Below are 20,967 nucleotides of genomic sequence, written 5' to 3'. Positions count from 1 at the left end.
ATTATTATTATTATTATTATTACATTTTCGCCCCCAGGCCCCGATGTGCGTGAGTGACCTGTGCGCGGGTGGGCTTGCCAGTTGAAAAAAAAAAAAATAAAATAAATAAAAATAAAGTATTTAAGACAACCTTGGTGAAGAAAGTTACTTACACAGACTTACAGTACAGTACATAACTCCTCAGCTGCCATCAGGTTTGATGTAAACTGTGGCGTCAGTGTAGCTGCGGCGTCAACTGACATCCGGCGGTCTTATTCACCTCATGAGGGTATAACGACATCACCTTTTATGTCCCGATGACTCATTGGCTCGAGAGTTCGTTTGGGTTTAATTAAGTCTGATAAGGTAAGGTTTAACTTGAGTTTGGCTTGGTTTGGTTACTTGAATTTAGCTGATGCTTTGTTATATCAGGTTACGTTAAATTATGTTGATTTAGTTTGCGTTGTGTTACATACTGTAATATCAGCTTAGCTTAAGTTAAACTAGTTTATGTGGAGTCAAATCAGATTAGGTTAAGTTAATTTAGTTTATGTTCGCTTAGGTTAGGTTAGGTTAGGTTAGGTTAGGTTAGGTTAGGTTAGGTTAGGTTAGGTTTGGTTAGGTTTGGTTAAACATTCAGACCAGTGAACCATCAGACAACAAAACACTCATGACTCAGGTGAAAAAATAAAACCCCAATAGCTGTTTGTTTTTATTTACACATGATAAACTACGATGGCGATATAACGTTGACATTACTGAAGGATGGAGTACGTGGTTAACAGTGCCTGGGTGAGTTTTTTCCTAAATAATGGATCATTTTATCTCTATATTATTATTAATTTGTTTTTAATTAATTTAATTCAATTATATATCCTTAGTGTTTATTTAACCAATTATTTAAGTATTTATATATTTTTCTATATTTTTATTAGTTTTTTTGTGATTAATTATAGAAGATGCTTCAAAATAGTGACTCACAGGGAGTTGACCTTCTCAATGACAGCTGGTTGTAGATTCACCCGCCAACAGACTGGTGGTGAGCGTCACCTAGAAGTTTGGAAACAGTTATTATCCTCACGTTAAGGGGTGGTATTTTAGTGCCTGCTTGAAGGTAAACGTCACCATAACTGATTATGGGGACCGGTTTTTCAGCTTCTAGGTGGTAGTGTTGATGGGGGAGGTCACCTAATTGAATAAAGGTTACCTGAACATACAGGTGGTGCTTGAGCTTCAGCTGCTAGGTGAAGGATCGCGTGGGGGATCGTTCTTAAATGAAATCCACTTGTTTACTGTAGAGAGACGTTGTAGGTGGTGGTTGAGCGTCACATACTGTTTAAGTTAGAGATTCCTGAAGTTTGAGTTGGTGCTTGAGTGCCACCTCTTGGTTGATGGTGGTGCTTGAGTGCCACTTTCTAGTTGAGTGTGGTGTTGATTCACCTACTGGTTGAGGGAGTGGTTCCTGAACATACCAGCAGAAGCCAGGTGGTGGGTGAAGCGGGTGTTAAGGGTGTGGGTGACTGGGGGTCGGGCCAGTGCCTCAGAGCCGCGGGGGAACCTTCCGTAGTCTTGGCCAGTCGTCAGGTAGGTGCCCGGCCCTGGTGACACGTCTGTGGCGGGAGAGTACAAGGGCTTTACAAACCTTACTGTAATTTTCCAGTTGAAAAAAATGCAGTAAAAAATAATATCTTACAGTATGATACATTACAGTAAAACACAATACAATACTTTACAGTAAAGCACAATACATTAAATTACAGTAAAACACAGCACAATAAAATAAAGTAAAATGTAATATTTAACCAGTGAAAGGTTAGGGTCGTCCTGCGGATACTACAACTTGGTTTATGTAAGCTATAGAGCAGTACAGCGAGAGAGTAGGTCAAGGTATTCCCAGTCTTTTGTTAACAGTAATCAAAGTTGTAAGACCAGGAACACCGAACTTATGTTATTTCTCCCCACAACCTTCCCATACAATACAGCTCTTCCGCCCCCTCTTCTCCCAACACCAGATAGCCTGCGGTGAAGAGGGAATCATCATCAATATGAACCGTATCTGGGATAAGTCTTCACCCCGTCACCAGGTAGAGTCTGTGACCACGTGGTAGTTCCTTTAGTGGTCAGGACAAAAATATCGCGACAGGATTAGGTCTTCACTGTAGGGAGGAAGCTATCTTCTAGAGTCACTAGTACGGTTTTCGATCTTTCTTCCCAATGGCTTTCAGTTTCATCATCTCTAGACTAAGTATATATTTAAAGAAGCATTTAAGCAAACAGTTACAGTGTGATGATGAGGTTAAGACCCATGAAAGAGCACCTAGGTGGGATGAGATTCCATTCTGGTGACGAGGTGAGGACTCGTCCTGAAACGGATGAACCAAAAGGAAAAATTCCCTCAACGCTACATGAAGGCTCTCAAGTGCCAGTGCGCCATGCACAGAGAATAAATCAAATGTTTCCTTCTCTCTGAATTTTTTGTACAAATGTGCGGGAATGATCTAAACCATACTCGTTTAGTACAACCAAGTAAATAACAACGTTACGGAGTACATTCTTGCCGTGACCTTGTTACATTATTGACACCTGATAAGAGCCATTGTAGGTTGTTAGCAGTTTGACACATGTAATGCACTTATATTTTTTTTTAAGAATTGTTAGAAGTGCGGAAGTAAATTTGTTTACAACGTTTGTAATAGCTACTGTGTTACTTATAAATTTTCACACTTTTTGAGAGATATCGTAACTGTGTTTTGACATTTACTAGAATTGTTTAAGTAATTTCATGAGAACAAGAGTTAGAAAATACCTAGCAAGTATTTAACTCTTGCATCGGAGTTGGTAAATAATTTCAATTAGAACTTGATAGATGTACTACAGTTATATTGAGGTGAGGAGATAGTTGACATTCTTAGCAGGACAGAGAGACGGAAGGCTGCTATTATGGTGGAGTCTATTACAACACCACCTATGTGTGTGTGTGTGTGTGTGTGTGTGTGTGTGTGTGTGTGTGTGTGTGTGTGTGGTGAGTGTGTGTGGTGTGTGTGTGTGTGTGTGTGTGGTGTGTGTGTGTGTGTGTCTGTGTGTGTGTGTGTGTGTGTGTGTGTGTGTGTGTGTGTGTGTGTGTGTGTGTGTGTGTGTGTGTGTGTGTGTGTGTGTGTGTGTGTGTGTGTGTGTGTGTGTGTGTGTGGTGTGTGTGTGTGTGTGTGTGTGTGTGTGTGTGTGTGTGTGTGTGTGTGTGTGTGTGTGTGTGTGTGTATGTGTGTGTGGGTGTGTATGGCAATAATAATAATAATAATAATAATTAACGGTTTATTGAAAAAGTTCTGCAGCCCGAAGGCTGAAAATATACATTGGGCATAAATGACTTATTACATACATTGGTGGTTTAACAAAAGCCTTCATTAGAGAAAGGTGAAGGAACATACAGTGAACATACAGATTAATGCAGGTGTTGAACAGCAAACACGTAGTGTAGTAACTCCCTCCCAGATGGTGTTAGGAGGAACCTCACGTGGTGTAGTAGTTCCCTCACAGATGGTGTTATGAGGGGCCTCACGTGGTGTAGTAATTCCCTCACAGATGGTGTTATGAGGCCTCACGTGGTGTAGTAATTCCTCACAGATGGTAAGTGAGGGGCTCACGTGGTGTAGTACCCCTCACAGATGGTGTTATGAGGGGCCTCACGGTGTAGTAATTCCTCAGATGGTGTTATGAGGGCCTCACGTGGTGTGTAGCACTCTCTGCATGGTAAGCGTAGGGCCTCACGTGGTGTTGTAACTCCCTCACAGATGGTGTTATGAGGGGCCTCACGTGGTGCAGTAATTCCCTCACAGATGGTGTTATGAGGGGCCTCACGTGGTGTAGTAACTCCTTCACATATGGTGTTATGAGGGGCTTCACGTGGTGTAGTAATTCCCTCACAGATGGTGTTATATGAGTGAGGTGTGGTTCCAGGCCTTCCTATCGTAGACGGATTAACACATCGCTGGTAGTTGGGTTTCACGGGCCGTTATCACTGGGTACCTGGGACCTCACTGTGTGAAAGGTCAACTTGGGTACCACTGTTACTGTTGAGTTGTTCTCACTGACTTAAGCACTGTTCACCACTGTTCACCTCTGTTTGACACTGGTTCCATTTCTTTCCTAAATGAAATAGTAACTTCTGGCGTGAACTTGTTGATATTCCGGTGGGGAGTAGGGTTCAGGGGAGGGAGTTGGTATGGGCCAACATAACAGTTGACCTGGCTGCTCTGAGAGAGCGCCAGGTACTGCCCTGACTCTCTGGTGGTCAAGGATGTAGTGTGTGAGTGTGTGTGTGTGTGTGTGTGTGTGTGTGTGTGTGTGTGTGTGTGTGTGTCTGTGTGTGTGTCTGGGTGTGTGTGTGTGTGTGTGTCTGTGTGTGTGTGTGTGTGTAGTAACTCCTTCACATATGGTGTTATGAGGGGCCTCACGTGGTGTAGTAATTCCCCCACAGATGGTGTTGTATGAGTGAGGTGTGGTTCCAGGCCTTCCTATCGTAGACGGATTAACACATCGCTGGTAGTTGGGTCTCACGGGCCGTTATCACTGGGTACCTGGGACCTCACTGTGTGAAAGGTCAACTTGGGTACCACTGTTACTGTTGAGTTGTTCTCACTGACTTAAGCACTGTTCACCACTGTTCACCTCTGTTTGACACTGGTTCCATTTCTTTCCTAAATGAAATAGTAACTTCTGGCGTGAACTTGTTGACATTCCGGTTGGGAGTAGGGTTCAGGGGAGGGAGTTGGTATGGGCCAACATAACAGTTGACCTGGCTGCTCTGAGAGGAGCGCCAGGTACGTCTTGACCCTTCGGTGGTCAAGGATGTGTGTATATGTATGTATATGTGTATGTGTGTGTGTGTGTGTGTGTGTGTGTGGGTGTGTGTGTGTGTGTGTGTGTATGTGTGTGTGTGTGTGTGTGTATGGTGTGTGTGTGTGTGTGTGTGTGTGTGTGTGTGTGTGTGTATGTGTGTGGTGTGTGTGTGTGTGTGTGTGTGTGTGTGTGTGTGTGTGTGTGGTGTGTGTGGTGTGTGTGTGTGTGTGTGTGTGTGTGTGTGTGTGTGTGTGTGTGTGTGTGTGTGTGTGTGTGTGTGTGTATGGTGTGTGTGTGTGTGTGTGTGTGTGTGTGTGTGTGTGTGTGTGTGTGTGTGTGTGTGTGTGAGGGGGGTCACTGTCGCGGTCACCTTCCGTAACCATATGCGTGGATAGTCACTGTTGCGTCACCAGCTGCGATGTATGGATGGTCACCGTTGCGTCACCAACTATATGTGTGAATGGTCACCAGCCATATGTGTGGATGGTCATTGTTGTGTCACCAGCCATATGTGTGGATGGTCACTGTTGTGTCACCAGCCATATGTGTGAATGGTCACTGTTGTGTCACCAGCTATATGTGTGGATGGTCATTGTTGTGTCACCAGCCATATGTGTGGATGGTCATTGTTGTGTCACCAGCCATATGTGTGGATGGTCATTGTTGTGTCACCAGCTGTATGTGTGGATGGTCACTGTTGCGTCACCAGCCATATGTGTGGATGGTCATTGTTGTGTCACCAGCCATATATGTGGATGATCATTGCTGTGTCACCAGCTATATGTGTGGATGGTCACTGTTGCGTCACCAGCCATATGTGTGGATGGTCATTGCTGTGTCACCAGCCATATGTGTGAGTGGTCACTCACTCAGACAATAAGTCACGCAGGAAATGCCTCAACTCCAGAAAGAAATCGAGAGACATTCTTCTAAATTTAACCTCAAGAGAGATTCCACGGTGCCCTCCTGGCACCCCGGTGTTGTGCTTGTCGCCTCGGGGTATGGAACAACCACTGATATAATAATTAAACCAATGATGATGACACGTAGTTCTTCTCCATCCTCTTTAATGATATTTACAAATGCAGAAGCCCGAACACATTTACAGAAGAAGGATGCGAATGTTTATGTCCATCTTTTAGATCTAGCGTATTTAGACACTGTATTCCTTTTATCCTTGTATTACTATCATTCACTTCTTTGTAAATGTAAAAAAATCATAATTTTTTATGTAAATATCTTAAATTCCTATGTAAATATTTTAAGCCCCTATGTAAATATCTTAACTTCCTATGTAAATATCTTAACTTCCCGGGGAAATATCAATAAATAAATAAATTACAATACACTCCAGATTAAGAAACACAAAGGGTACTGCTGCATGACGGCTGGGAGACGTTGTGACAGTCGGAAGATCTCCTCTGTCTTATTATTGTTATTATTATTAGTAGTAGTAGTATGTAAAGTTATTTTTGTCTTTTGTTTACGATCCATAGGACTGTATTATAACTAATGTTTGTTTTCTTATGTTCATGTGTTTTGTTTTGAGGTATTTTTATCTTGGTTCTTTGTCATCCTTAGCATTGTAAAGGAGTATATCTAACTACACTCTAGTCTATGTATACTTTCCACGCCACTTTTATAGTCAATTTTATGCCGTAGCTGAAGTGAAACAAATTATATACACCAAGCTGTTTCAGTAGCGACCGCTTAATGTAAGTCGGGGATTCCGTAATAATAATAATAATAATAATAATAATAATAATAATAATAATAATAATAATAATAATAATAATAATAATAATAATAATTATAATAATAATAATAATAATAATAATAATAATAATAATAATAATAATAATAATAAACGGTTTATTGAAAAAGTTCTGCAGGCCGAAGGCTGAAAATATACATTGGACATAAATGACGTATTACATACATTGGTGGTTTAACAAAAACCTTCATTAGAGAAAGGTAAAGGAACATACAGTGAACATACAGATTAATGTAGGTGTTGAACAGCAAACACGTAGTGTAGTAACTCCCTCCCAGATGGTGTTAGGAGGGTCCTCACGTGGCGTAGTAATTCCCTCACAGATGGTGTTACGAGGGACCTGACGTGGTGTAGTAATTCCCTCACAGATGGTGTTATGAGGGACCTGACATGGTGTAGTAATTCCCTCACAGATGGTGTTATGAGGGACCTGACGTGGTGTAGTAATTCCCTCACAGATGGTGTTATATGAGTGAGGTGTGGTCCCAGACCTTCCTATCGTAGACGGATTAACACATCGCTGGTTGTTGTTGGGTCTCACGGGCAGTTATCACAGGGTACCTGTTACCTCACACTGTGAAGGTTAACTTGGGTACGACTCGGCTGTTACTGTTGAGTTGTTCTCACTGACTTAAGCACTGTTCACCACTGTTCACCACTGTTCACCTCTGTTCAACACTGGTTCCATTCCTTTCCTAAATGAAATTATAACTTCTGGCGAGAACTTGTTGATATTCAGGTGAGGAGGAGGGTTCAGGGGAGGGGGTTGGTATGGGCCAACTTAACAGTTGACCTGGCTGTTCCCAGAGGAGCGCCAGGTACGTCTTGACCCTTCTGTGGTCAAGGATGTAGTGATTGGTGTGTGTGTGTGTGTGTGTGTGTCTTTTTGTCTGTCTGTCTGTCTGTCTGTGAACGTACACAGAGTGGTGAGATGCGTCTAGAGTGGCAGCATTATGTTAATGTTTAGGTGCAAGTGCTGCTACCTCCGCTGGCTAGCCCTCGTGGTGAACAGGGAAGCAACTAGCATAAGTTTTCCCCTGCCAGTACACAGCCTGTTTACCATCAAGACCCCTGCAGTGCCTCCTTGTGGCAACACACAGTAACTGGGTGCCTCGTGGGCCCAGGCTAGACCAGCAGGATATCTCGGAGTAGCAGTAGGCCCCAGAGGGACGGTACATATGCCTACTGACATGTGGACACGTCCTGGCGCCTACCAACCATTGCCCCGCTGTCTTGCAGATTAACCTTGGTAGGTATAAGGCTACGGGAGTGAACTCCAAACGAAAAATCTGCTGTGGATATCCTGGCTTCCCAGCAGGTCCCTCAGCATCCAGAGCTGACCCACCTCAGCCATCCTCCATCCCTGGATGAGGTAGCTATTGCCATCAAACAGATGAAAAATAACAAAGCCTCAGAAACTGATGGAATCCCAGCCGAGGTGTATAAAACAGGAAGACCTCTGCTTACCAGCCGTCTCCACTCTCTCCTGGGGAATATATGGGAGAAGGAGGAAATCCCCCAAGCTCTTAAAGACGTCTCCAACGTCAATATTTATAAGAACAATGGAGACCGATCAGACTGTGGCAACTATCGTGGATCTCGGTGTTGTCCGTAGCTGGCAAGATTATCGCCCGAGTCCTCCTATGCAGACTTCTTCCTGAGGCGAAAAACTTCCTCCCGGAGTCTAAATGTGGCCTTAGACCATCACGCTGCACCATTGACATGATCTTTGCTGCCTGTCAGATACAGGAAAAGTGCAGAAAACAGCGTCGTATCCTGTACATGGTTTTCAACGACCTAACCAAGGCCTTCGACTCGGTCAACAGGGAAGCCCTCTGGTGGACCCTCAGTCATTTTGGCTTCCCACCAAAATTCATCGGCTGTGTAAGGCAACTCCACGATGGCACCCAGTCTGAGTTCTTCCCCACCTAAACAGGGGTTAAACAAGGGTGTGCACGGGCACCAACTCTCTTTTCCATTTTCTTGGCTACCTTCCTTACTCGTGCTAGCGCAAATTTAGCTTGCGGGGTGGACATCGAGTACCGTATGAAGGGTCTTTTCAACATAAGACGACTCCAGGCAGGAACATAGGTGTCGGCCGCTTCCATCACTGATATTAAGTCTGCAGACGACCTCACCCTTGTTGCTCACATTGAACGCGACCTACAGGAGATCCTGAACATCTACGGAAACTCAGATTCTATTTCAACCTGCCCCTGGTTCAGCCACACCTCCACCATTCATCCCCCTTAACGGTGCTACCCTATCTAATGTTACCCACTTTCGGTATCTCGGCTCCCACCTGTCCACCACCGCGTACATTGATGAAGAGATTTAGCATCGGATCAGATGTGCATCTCAAGCCTTTGGCAGACTCCTAAACCGTGTCTACAAAGTTACGCGTATATCGAGCAGTGGTCCTCCCCATTCTGCTATATAGCAGCGAGACATGGGTCCCAAACAGGAGGCACCTCAAGGCACTTGAAAACTTTCATCAACATAGTCTACGTTCCATCCTCCGAGTTCGCTGGGAAGACAAGAGAACAAATGCCAGTATTCTTGCTGACACCAACTGTAGAAGCATCGAGGCTACCATTATCCATGAACTACTACGCTGGACTGGCCATGTTACCCGCATGGACGACAGTAGATTGCCATTCTTTACAGTCACCTAACGAATAGTAAACGTAACGCTGGCAGGCCACTGAAAACATATAAGGATAGTCTTAAGACAAACCTGAAATAGTGCTTAGTCGACCCCCTCACCTGGGAAACGATTATTCCACACCGTAATGTTTGGAGGATCACCACACAAGATGGTGTCAATACTTTCGGTTAGCCCAACTGCATAACGAGGCAGACAAGCGCCAACCCAAGAAAGAGGCTGCTGCCACCCCTCCCACACTAGATGTAGCCCTCCCACATGTGCAATATTTGTTTATCGACCTTGCCTGTCCCGTATCGGCCTCTTTAGCCACCTCAGAACTCACCAACCTAGGTTACACCCTTAAGAACTCATATCATTGTATCATAGCTGGATGATCGTCATATTCGATTCCGAGTGACAGCAAAGTACTGTAGTAGTAGGAGGAAGGTGGGAATTTTTCTCTCAGTGAGTCAGTTAGGAAAGCCGTTCAGAGAGATGACTAATCGGTTGACCATAAATTACAAGATATTTGAGAATCAGTATCTGAGATCAGGGGAGACAAAACATGGACATTTCTTCCCAGCTGTTACGAAATCACAGGCCAGGTAAGGGGACGACCTGTTGGTGTTGTGGTTGAGTCTGTAATTGAAATATTTCGTTGTGTGTTAACAAGCACATACGAGAATTGGTCACTTGTTGGCACGGTACATATTCCCTGAGGCTACTGGCTTATGAGGACGAGGCAGGGGTGGCTCATCTCCCCTCCGCTCCTCTTCCTTTCCCTCGCCACCCCCCCCCCCCTTCTATTGCCTAGTTGTCTTTCCATCAGCCAATACATAACTGCTCTTAGGTCTGTGTCATTAAGAGGACATCGCTCAGTCACTATTTTTTGTTGTGATGGTGAAGGTATTACGTTAAGAGACCTTGGTGGAACTCTACAAAGTGCAAAGAGAACGTGGATCCATTAGTCACAAGTGGAGATAATCATGACCGACCTTACGAAGACCAGAAGTCATAACCCTGAAGAATATACTCTTGAGTCTATATCGAGGAGATTACTGAGCAGGTAACAGCACCTCTCGGGAACCTACCTGTATTTCTTCCCCAGCAGGAGACACACCTCATGGATAACCTGTGACTCTTGAAGGAAAAGGAGAGTCAATGATAGGAATAAGAAAAAGAAAAGTTGCCAAGGTTTCTTTTCTGTCACTTGGCAACTTCTAATGGACTGATCTTCGTCGAGTGCCTTGGGGTTTGACGCAACCTTTTCGCTCCTTTGGTAATTTTTTTTGTTGCGATGGCCAGGTGAGACGTCTAATTGGCCAGATCGGGAGTCATAACTATAGTTGGCCAGGTGGGGAGCCATATCTGAAGTCGGTCAGGTGGGAAGCCATAACTCTAGCTGTCGAGGTGGGAAGCCATAACTGTAGCTAGCCAGGAGGGAAGCATAGCAGCTGGCCAGGTGGAAAGTCATAACTACAGCTGGCCAGGAGGGAATACATAACTGTAGCTAGCCAGGTGGGAAGTCATAACTGTAGCTGGTCAGGTGGGAAGCATAGCAGCTGGCCAGGTGGAAAGTCATAACTGCAGCTGGCCAGGTGGGAAGTTATAACTGTAGCTGGCCAGGTGAGAAGCCATAACTGTAGCTGGCCAAGTGGAAAGCCATAACTGTAGCTGGCCAAGTGGAAAGCCATAACTGTAGCTGGCCAAGTGGAAAGCCATAACTGTAGCTGGCCAAGTGGAAAGCCATAACTGTAGCTGGCCAAGTTGCCAGTACAGTATTTTTTCTCACAATTTGCATAAGATGACGTAACCTTGAGGTGCACCACTGTGCTGATACAGAGGCTTGGTAGTAATGCTAAATGTTGATATAGTGTTATGTGATGTTATTACTGAATGTTGATATAGTGTTATGTGATGTTATTACTGAATGTTGATATAGTGTTATGTGATGTTATTACTGAATGTTGATATAGTGTTATGTGATGTTATTACTGAATGTTGATATAGTGTTATGTGATGTTATTACTGAATGTTGATATAGTGTTAGGTGATGTTATTACTGAATGTTGATATAGTGTTATGTGATGTTATTAATAATGTTGATATAGTGTTGGTGATGTTATTACTGAATGTTGATATGTTAGGGTGATGTTATTACTGAATGGTTGATATAGTGTTAGGTGATGTTATTACTGAATGTTGATATAGTGTTATGTGATGTTATACTGAATGTTGATATAGTGTTATGTGATGTTATTACTGAAGTTGATATAGTGTTATGTGATGTTATATTGAATGTTGATATAGTGTTATGTGATGTTATTACTGAATGTTGATATAGTGTTAGGTGATGTTATTACTGAATGCTGCATATAGTGTTAGGTGATGTTATTACTGAATGTTGATATAGTGTTAGGTGATGTTATTACTGAATGTTGATATAGTGTTATGTGATGTTATTACTGGAATATTGATATAGTAAGGCGTGATGTTATTACTGAATGTTGATATAGTGTTATGTGATGTTATTACTGAATGTTGATATAGTGTTAGTGATGTTATTATCGAATGTTGGATATAGTGTTAGGTGATGTTATTACTGAATATTGATATAGTGTTATGTGATGTTATTACTGAATGTTGATAGTGTTATGTGATGTTATTACTGAATGTTGATATAGTGTTATGTGATGTTATTATTGAATGTTGATATAGTGTTGGTGTGATGTTATTACTGAATGTTGATATAGTGTTAGGTGATGTTATTACTGAATGTTGATATAGTGTTAGGTGATGTTGGCTTACTGAATGTTGATATAGTGTTATGTGATGTTATTACTGAATGTTGATATAGTGTTATGTGATGTTATTATCGAATGTTGATATAGTGTTATGATGTTATTACTGAATGTTGATATAGTGTTATGATGTTATTACTGAATGCTGATATAGTGCTGTGTGATGTTATTACTGAATGCTGATATAGTGTTATGCGATGTTATTACTGAATGTTACAGAAAGGTTATGTAATGTTATTAATGAATGTTGATATAGTGACGTTATTACTGAATGTTGATATAGTGTTATGTGATGTTATTACTGAATGTTGATATAGTGTTATGTGATGTTATTTACTGAATGTTGATATAGTGTTATGTGATGTTATTACTGAATGTTGATATAGTGTTATGTGATGTTATTACTGAATGTTGATATAGTGTTATGTGATGTTATTACTGAATGTTGATAGTGTTATAGGGTGATGTTATTACTGAATGTTGATATAGTGTTAGGTATGCTGCTACTGAATGTTGATATAGTTATGTGATGTTATTACTGAATGTTGATATAGTGTTATGTGATGTTGTCATCGAATGTTGATATAGTGTTATGTGATGTTATTACTGAATGTTGATATAGTGTTATGTGATGTTATTACTGAATGTTGATATAGTGTTATGTGATGTTATTACTGAATGTTGATAGTGTTATGTGATGTTATTACTGAATGTTGATAGAAGTGTTATGTGATGTTATTAATAAATGTTGATATAGTGTTGCGTGATGTTATTACTCGGAATGTTGATATAGTGTTAGGTGATGCGCTACTTGAATGTTGATATAGTTATGATGTTATTACTGAACGTGATATAGTGTTAAGTAATATTAATGTTAACGTTGATGTTATGTTATAATATTAATGCTGAATGCTGATGTAGTATTATGATGTTAATACTGAATGTTGAGAGTGAGTGTTATAACATTAATGGATTAATGTTGATGTTATGTTGGCAATATTAATGCTGAATGTTGATATAGTGTTATGTGATGTTGCTACTGAACGTTGATATAGTGTTATGTGATGTTATTACTGAATGTTGATATAGTGTTAGGTGATGTTATTACTGAACGTTGATATAGTGTTAGGGTGGATGTTATTACTTGAATTGCTTGATATAGTGTTAGGTGATGTTATTATCGAATGTTGATATAGTGTTATGTGATGTTATTATTGAACGTTGATATAGTGCTACGATGTTATTACTGAATGTTGATATAGTGTTATGATGTTATTACTGAATGTTGATATAGTGCTGCGTAATGTTATTACTGAATGTTGATATGTTATGTGATGTTATTACTGAATGTTGATATAGTGTTATGTGATGTTATTACTGAATGTTGATATAGTGTTATGTGATGTTATTACTGAATGCTGATATAGTGTTATGTGATACACATTGAATGTTGATATAGTGTTATGTGATGTGTTATTACTGAATGTTGATATAGTGTTATGTGATGTTATTACTTCGAATGTTGATATAGTTAGGTGATGTTATTACTGAACGTTGATCTAGTGTTAGGTGATGTTATTACTGAATGTTGATATAGTGTTATGTGATGTTATTACTGAATGTTGATATAGTGTTATGTGATGTTATTACTGTTGATATAGTGTTATGTGATGTTATTACTGAATGTTGATATAGTGTTATGTGATGTTATTACTGAATGTTGATATAGCGTTAGGTGATGTTATTACTGAATGTTGATATAGTGTTAGGTGATGTTATTACTGAATGTTGATATAGTGTTTATGTGATGTTACTGAATGTTGTTATAGTGTTATGTGATGTTATTACTGAATGTTGATATAGTGTTATGTGATGTTATTACTGAATGTTGATATATGTTATTATGTGATGTTATTACTGAATGTTGCTATAGTGCTATGTGATGTTATTATTACTGAATGTTGATATAGTGTTATGTGATGTTGGCTTTACTGAATGTTGATATAGTGTTATGTAATGTTATTACTTGAATGTTGATATAGTGTTATGTGATGTTATTACTGGAATGCTGATATATGTTATGTGATGTTATTACTGAATGTTGATATAGTGTTATGTGATGTTATTACTGAATGCTGATATATAGTGTTATGTGATGTTATTACTGAATGTTGATATAGTGTTATGTGATGTTATTACTGAATGTTGATATAGTGTTATTATGTGATGTTATTACTGAATGTTGATATAGTGTTAGTGATGTCATCGAACGTTATTATAGTGTTAGGTGATGTTATTACTGAATGTTGATATAGTGTTATGTGATGTTATTACTGAATGTTGATATGTTATGTGATGTTATTACCGAATGTTGATATAGTGTTATGTGATATGTTATTACTGAATGTTGATATAGTGTTATGTGATGTTATTACGAATGTTGGTAGTGTTATGTGATGTTATTACGAAAATGTTGATATAGTGTTATGTGATGTTATTACTTCGAATGTTGATATAGTGTTATGTGATGTTATTACTGAATGTTGATATAGTGTTATGTGATGTTATTACTGAATGTTGATATAGTGTTACGTGATGTTATTACTGAATGTTGATATAGTGTTATGTGATGTTATTACTGAATGTTGATATAGTGTTAAGTAATATTAATGTTAAATGTTGATGTAATGTTAAGTAATATTAATGCTGAATGTTGATGTAGTATTATGTGATGTTAATACTGAATGTTGATATAGTGTTATGCAATATTAATGATTAATGTTGATGTTATGTTAAGTAATATTAATGCTGAATGTTGATATATAGTGTTATGACGTTGCCATTGAATGTTGATATAGTGTTATGTGATGTTATTACTGAATGTTGATATAGTGTTAGGTGATGTTATATATTGAACGTTGATATAGTGTTAGGTGATGTTATTACTGAATGTTGATATAGTGTTATGTGATGTTATTACGAATGCTGATATAGTGTTAGGTGATGTTATTACTGAATGTTGATATAGTGTTATGTGATGCTATTATTTCGAATGTTGATATAGTGTTAAGTAATATTAATGTTAAAATGTTGATGTTATAAGTTAGGTGATGTTATTACTGAACGTTGATATAGTGTTATGTGATGTTATTAATGAATGTTGATATAGTGTTAAGTAATATTAATGTTAGTTCGTTACAGAGTTAAGTAATATTAATGCTAAATGTTGATATAGTGTTGGTGATGTTATTACTGAATGTACTTATAGTGTTATGTGATGTTATTTTCTGAATGTTGATATAGTGTTAGGGTGATGTTATTATTTGAAATGTTAGATATAGTGTTAGGTGATGTTATTACTGAAGTTGATATAGTGTTATGTGATGTTATTACTGAATGCTGAAGTAGTGTTATGTGATGTTATTACTGAATATTGATATAGCGTTATGTGATGTTATTAATGAACGTTGATATAGTGTTATGTGATGCTATTACTGAATGTTGATATAGCGTTATGTGATGTTATTACTGAATGTTGATATAGTGTTGCGATGTTATTACTGAATGTTGATATAGTGTTATGTGATGTTATTACTGAATGTTGATATAGTGTTATGTGATGTTATTACTGGAATGTTGATATAGTGTTAGTGATGTTATTAATGAATGCTGGATATAGTGTTAGTGTGATGTTATTACTGAATGTTGATATAGTGTTACAATATTTAATGTTAAATGTTGATGTTATGTTAAGTAATATTAATGTTGTATGTTGATATAGTGTTATGTGATGTTATTACTGAATGTTGGTATAGTATTATGTGATGTTTTGTGGTGTTAACATTGAATGTTGATCTAATGTTATGTGATGTTCTTACTTAATGTCGATATACTGTAGTGTTATGTGATGTTATTACTGAATCTTGATTTAGTGTCGTGTGATGTTATTTCTGAATGTTGATGTAGTGTTATGTTATGTTATTACTAAATGTTGATGTAGTGTTATGTGATGTTCCTGTATCTTGATATAGTGTTGTGTGATGATACTACTGATGTTGATAATGAGTAATGTTTATAATTATAGTGTTGGAATATTTATATAATGAAGAGATCTTGATTTGAAAGCGTAGAAGACAATTAACACAAGCAGAAGGTACAAAAACGCAGGTAATATTAAAAACCACATCGACAAAATACTTTAAACACTGACTGTGATGTAAACAAACTCAGGCGAATGTAACGTGAAGGGACTACGGGAGTGCCATCTATAGGCCTTCGACTGAACTTCCACCTTGTATAATTCTTTAATCAATATCTTCGTGTCAGTTTAATAACCAAACCTGCCTCGGGTTGGGGAATGGTGTAGATATGCGTATAAAATACCCTGATAGTCGGAGTGACCTTAAAAGCCTCAGTAAACAGCATAACAAGCTCACCAACAGCCGTGCCCACGTCCATTGAATACAAAAAGTGGTTTTGGAGCACCTACCTGTAGGCAGCCTCTCTCGCGAGCATAAATTAGCTTAGGCAAACTGGTGGGAATCCCGCTGCGGCCGCGTTGGCTGGCTCCCAGAGAGTCTTACTCAAGGTGTTCATTTTTTATGTGCGTACATTATATAATGTGTCTTCTTTTCTTTCTTGGCACCTTTAAAGCCATTCTCTCTTTGTATACGAATCCCATACCTACCAATATAAAAATCCGTGAATCTGGGAAAAGTGGAATACGCCATTATGCGCGATTCATTCTTTTCTTTTCGGTGGTGAATACATGAGATATTTATCCGTGGACACTTACTGAATATATATATATATATATATATATATATATATATATATATATATATATATATATGGATCAATTTTAAAAGCGTTAGAGTTATTAGAAAATGTCTGTGACGTATTTTGGTACATAATGTTACCAGTAAAAGCTTTCCCGCCTAAACATAATATTAATAGGCTGTGGATATTTGTCCGGTTGTCGATTAGGTTTTTTTCAGTCTTACACCAGTATGAGTTGATAGAATTGGACGAAACTTTGAGGAATCTTTATTTACCATCTGTTAAATAGGTAAATGAAAAGGAAAAACACAGAACCTAATAGAACTTGCCCCAACCAATCTAACCTCAAGTAACCTACCTAATCCTACCTAACTTAACAGAAAAACATTTTAAAGCGTACCTAACGACACTGAATGGATTTTCGTTTATATTCGGCGTTTCCACAAAGTTTCGTCCAATCTTATCAACTTCTTCTGGTGTTAGTCTGAAATATCTACCTTAGTGACAACCGGACAAATATCCACAGCGATATTAATATAGCCCTTGATGCAATATTTCCCCATTAAACTGTGTACAAACTATATGTACCTGAACTAAGTCAAGCTTACTTTAAGCTGCTCAATTGATTGAAGATATTAAAAAAAAGAAAATCTTGAAAACGACATATTAAAATATTCTCCCGAAGCGGTTAGATTACCTTTTTTGGGGTTGTTATCGTCTTGAAGGGTTAAGTTATCGTCTTGAAAGGTTAAGATATCGCCTTGAAGAGTTAAGTTATCGCCTTGAAGGGGTTAGTTATCGCCTTGAAGGGTTAAGTATCGCCTTGAAGGGTTGTTATCGCCTTGAAGGGTTAGTTATCGCCTTGAAGGGTTGTTATCGTCTTGAAAGGTTGTTATCGCCTTGAAGGATTGGGTTATCGCCTTGAAGGGTTAAGTTATCGCCTTGAAGTTGTTATCGTCTTGAAGGGTTATTATCGCCTTGAAGGTTATCGTCTTGAAGGGTTGTTATCGTCTTGAAGGAAGTTATCGTCTTGAAGGTTGTTATCGTCTTGAAGGGTTAAGTTATCGCCTTGAAGGGTTAAGTTATCGCCTTGAAGGGTTGTTATCGCCTTGAAGGTTTAAGTAATCGCCTTGAAGGGTTGTTATCACCTTAAGTTGTTATCGCCTTGAAGGTTGTTATCGTGTTAGGGTTAAGTTATCGTCTTGAAGGGTTAAGTTATCGTCTTGAAAGGTTAAGATATCGCCTTGAAGAGTTAAGTTATCGCCTTGAAGGGGTTAAGTTATCGCCTTGAAGGGGTTAAGTTATCGCCTTGAAGGGTTAAGTTATCGCCTTGAAGGGTTAAGTTATCGCCTTGAAGGGTTAAGTTATCGTCTTGAAAGGTTAAGTTATCGCCTTGAAGGATTAAGTTATCGCCTTGAAGGGTTAAGTTATCGCCTTGAAGGGTTAAGTTATCGTCTTGAAGGGTTAAGTTATCGCCTTGAAGGGGTTGTTATCGTCTTGAAGGGTTAAGTTATCGTCTTGAAGGGTTGTTATCGTCTTGAAGGGTTATCGTCTTGAAGGGTTAAGTTATCGCCTTGAAGGGTTAAGTTATCTTGAAGGTTATCGCCTTGAATATTTGAAGGGTTGTTATCGCCTTGAAGGGTTAAGTTATCGTTGAAGGGTTATCGCCTTGAAGGTTAAGTTATCGTTGAAGGGTTGTTATCGCCTTGAAGGGTTAAGTTATCGGTTCGTCACCTTGAAGGGTTAAGTTATCACCTTGAAGGGTTAAGTTATCACCTTGAAGGGTTGTTACCGCCTTGAAGGGTTTACCGCCTTGAACCGCCTTGAAGGGTTAAGTTATCTGAAGGGTTTATCACCTTGAAGGTTAAGTTGAAGTTGAAGGTTGTTATCTGAACCTTGAAGGGAGTTATCGCCTTGAAGGGTTTATCGCCTTGAAGGGTTATCGCCTTGAAGGGTTGTTATCGCCTTGAAGGTTATCGCCTTGAAGGGTTAAGTTATCGCCTTAAGTTTATCGCCTTGAAGGGTTAAGTTATCGCCTTGAAGGGTTAAGTTAGCCTTGAAGGGTTAAGTTATCGTTTTGAAGGGTTAAGTTATCGCCTTGAAGGGTTGGTTATCGCCTTGAACCTTGAAGGTTGAAGGGTTTATCGCCTTGAAGGGGTTGGTTATCGCCTTGAAGGGTTGGTTATCGTCTTGAAGGGTTACGTTATCACCTTGAAGGTTGTTATCACCTTGAAGGGTTAAGTTACCGCCTTGAAGGGTTGTTATCGCCGGGGTATCGCCTTGAATATCGCCTTGAAATTGAAGTTATCGCCTTGAAGGGTTAAGTTATCGCCTTGAAGGGTTAAGTTATCGCCTTGAAGGGTTAAGTTATCGCCTTGAAGGGTTGAGTTATCGCCTTGAAGGGTTGAGTTATCGCCTTGAAGGGTTAAGTTATCACCTTGAAGGGTTAAGTTACCGCCTTGAAGGGTTAAGTTATCGCCTTGAAGGGTTAAGTTATCACCTTGAAGGGTTAAGTTACCGCCTTGAAGGGTTAAGTTATCACCTTGAAGGTTTAAGTTATCGCCTTGACGGGGTTAATCATTTTCTACTGTGTTAAGTTGTTGTGTTGTTTGTTGGTGTTTTCACCTAAGCTTGACAGTTTAAGCTCATGTCTCTTTAATCTATCCTGAACTGTTTCTCCCATTTGTAAATATGATTTAAAAACGTAATCTAGTTTTAGTATATAAGATAATTCACTGGTCTACAAATTTTGACAAATTTTGTGCTTCGGAGATAAAATGGTTTTCCCTCTATGGATTTTGGGGCGCTGAAAATGAATATAACCGTGAAAACAATTCATTGGCTACAGTTTCCAAGAAAATTTGATTTTCACATTTTGTTAATATGTACTGTATACAATATATTAGTAACATAAAATGGTCACTTACTTATCTTGATTAAACCCGACCCTTTTTTGCTTGTTTCTTGTATTCAAGTTCTGGGATATCTTGTTACAGTCCAGCAGTAGTCTGCAAACATTGATGGGCTCCATTTGCCCTGGTAACGTTTCTCCATCGCTAAGATGTCCTGGTGGCAACGTTCACCATGTTTATCGGTGACTGCTACGCAGTTGGCCGGAAAAAAAATCAGATGAGAATCGAGGAAATATATCTTCAAAGACATATTGCAGCCCATTTTTGGATAGGGCAACAGCAGGTTTTCCACCAGCTCTCTGCAATTATCAGCTTTGGCATTTCCGAGAAAATTGGTTGCCACTAACCGGAAAGCATTACACGCTGTCTTCTCCTCGCCACTCAGGATACGGTCAAACTTCTCATCTCTGAGGAGCTCGCGGATTTGTGGACCTTCGATAAAAACTCTCCTTGATTTTTGCTTCACCGAGCTTTGGGAATTTACCACCGATGTATTTAAAGGCTGCCCCCGTTTTATCCACAGCCTTAACAAAATTCTTCATGAGGCTCAGTTTGATGTGTAAGGGTGGTAACAAAATCTTGTTCGATTCTGCAAGTGGAGGATACTGAACATTTTTTGTTCCAGGTTCCAATGAGTGTCGGAGTGGCCAATCCCTCTTGATGTAATGGAAAGTCCTTGCCCGACTATCCCATTCACACAGAAAACAGCAATACTTAGTGTAGCCTGGCTTCAGTCCAAGCAAGACAGCATCAACCTTCAGGTCGCCACAAAACTGCCACTGATGTTTGTTATAGTTTATACACTTCAAAAATTGATTCATGCTGTCATTGTTTCCTTCATGTGGACAGCATGGCCAACTGGAATTGCCAACATGCAACAAAACAACTTTTAGACTCAACTTTGATGAATCAATGAACAGTCTCCACTCATCAGGATTATGAATAATGCTGAGGGCTGCCATCAGACCATTAGTGTCATTGCAGGCTTCCATGATGAAGAATGGGGCGAAATCTATTTGACGGTCACGAAACTTACACACTCTAACATTTTCAGCAAGGAAATTCCACTGCTGCAGTCTGGAGCCCAACAGTTCTGCCTTACTCTTTGGCATTTCAAGATCTCTGACAAGGTCGTTTCTGAGTTCATGTGCGGTTCAGATGATGTCACGTTAAGAACGAAATCAGGGTCTTGTGAAGTTGAAGGCTCACAGGTTTTGCAGGTTCCGTCATCCTCTTCGT

At 39.5% G+C, this 20,967-nt stretch overlaps 1 protein-coding gene across 1 annotated transcript in view; it reads right to left on the bottom strand.

Moving 5' to 3' along the window:
* Positions 1-677: 677 nt before the first annotated feature.
* Positions 678-20,967, bottom strand: part of LOC121873159 — a 31,238-nt gene continuing 10,948 nt past the window's right edge. Inside the window, exon 3 of the mRNA XM_042376485.1 lies at positions 678-1,589. Within this exon, the coding sequence (XP_042232419.1) occupies positions 1,420-1,589 (170 nt within the window). The 3' untranslated portion in view covers positions 678-1,419. The remainder of the gene's footprint in view (positions 1,590-20,967) is intronic.

This window comes from Homarus americanus, unplaced genomic scaffold (genome assembly GCF_018991925.1).
Source record: "Homarus americanus isolate GMGI-L3 unplaced genomic scaffold, GMGI_Hamer_2.0 scaffold32929, whole genome shotgun sequence".
Lineage (NCBI taxonomy): Eukaryota > Metazoa > Arthropoda > Malacostraca > Decapoda > Nephropidae > Homarus > Homarus americanus.
This window is presented reverse-complemented; position numbering and strand designations above follow the sequence as displayed.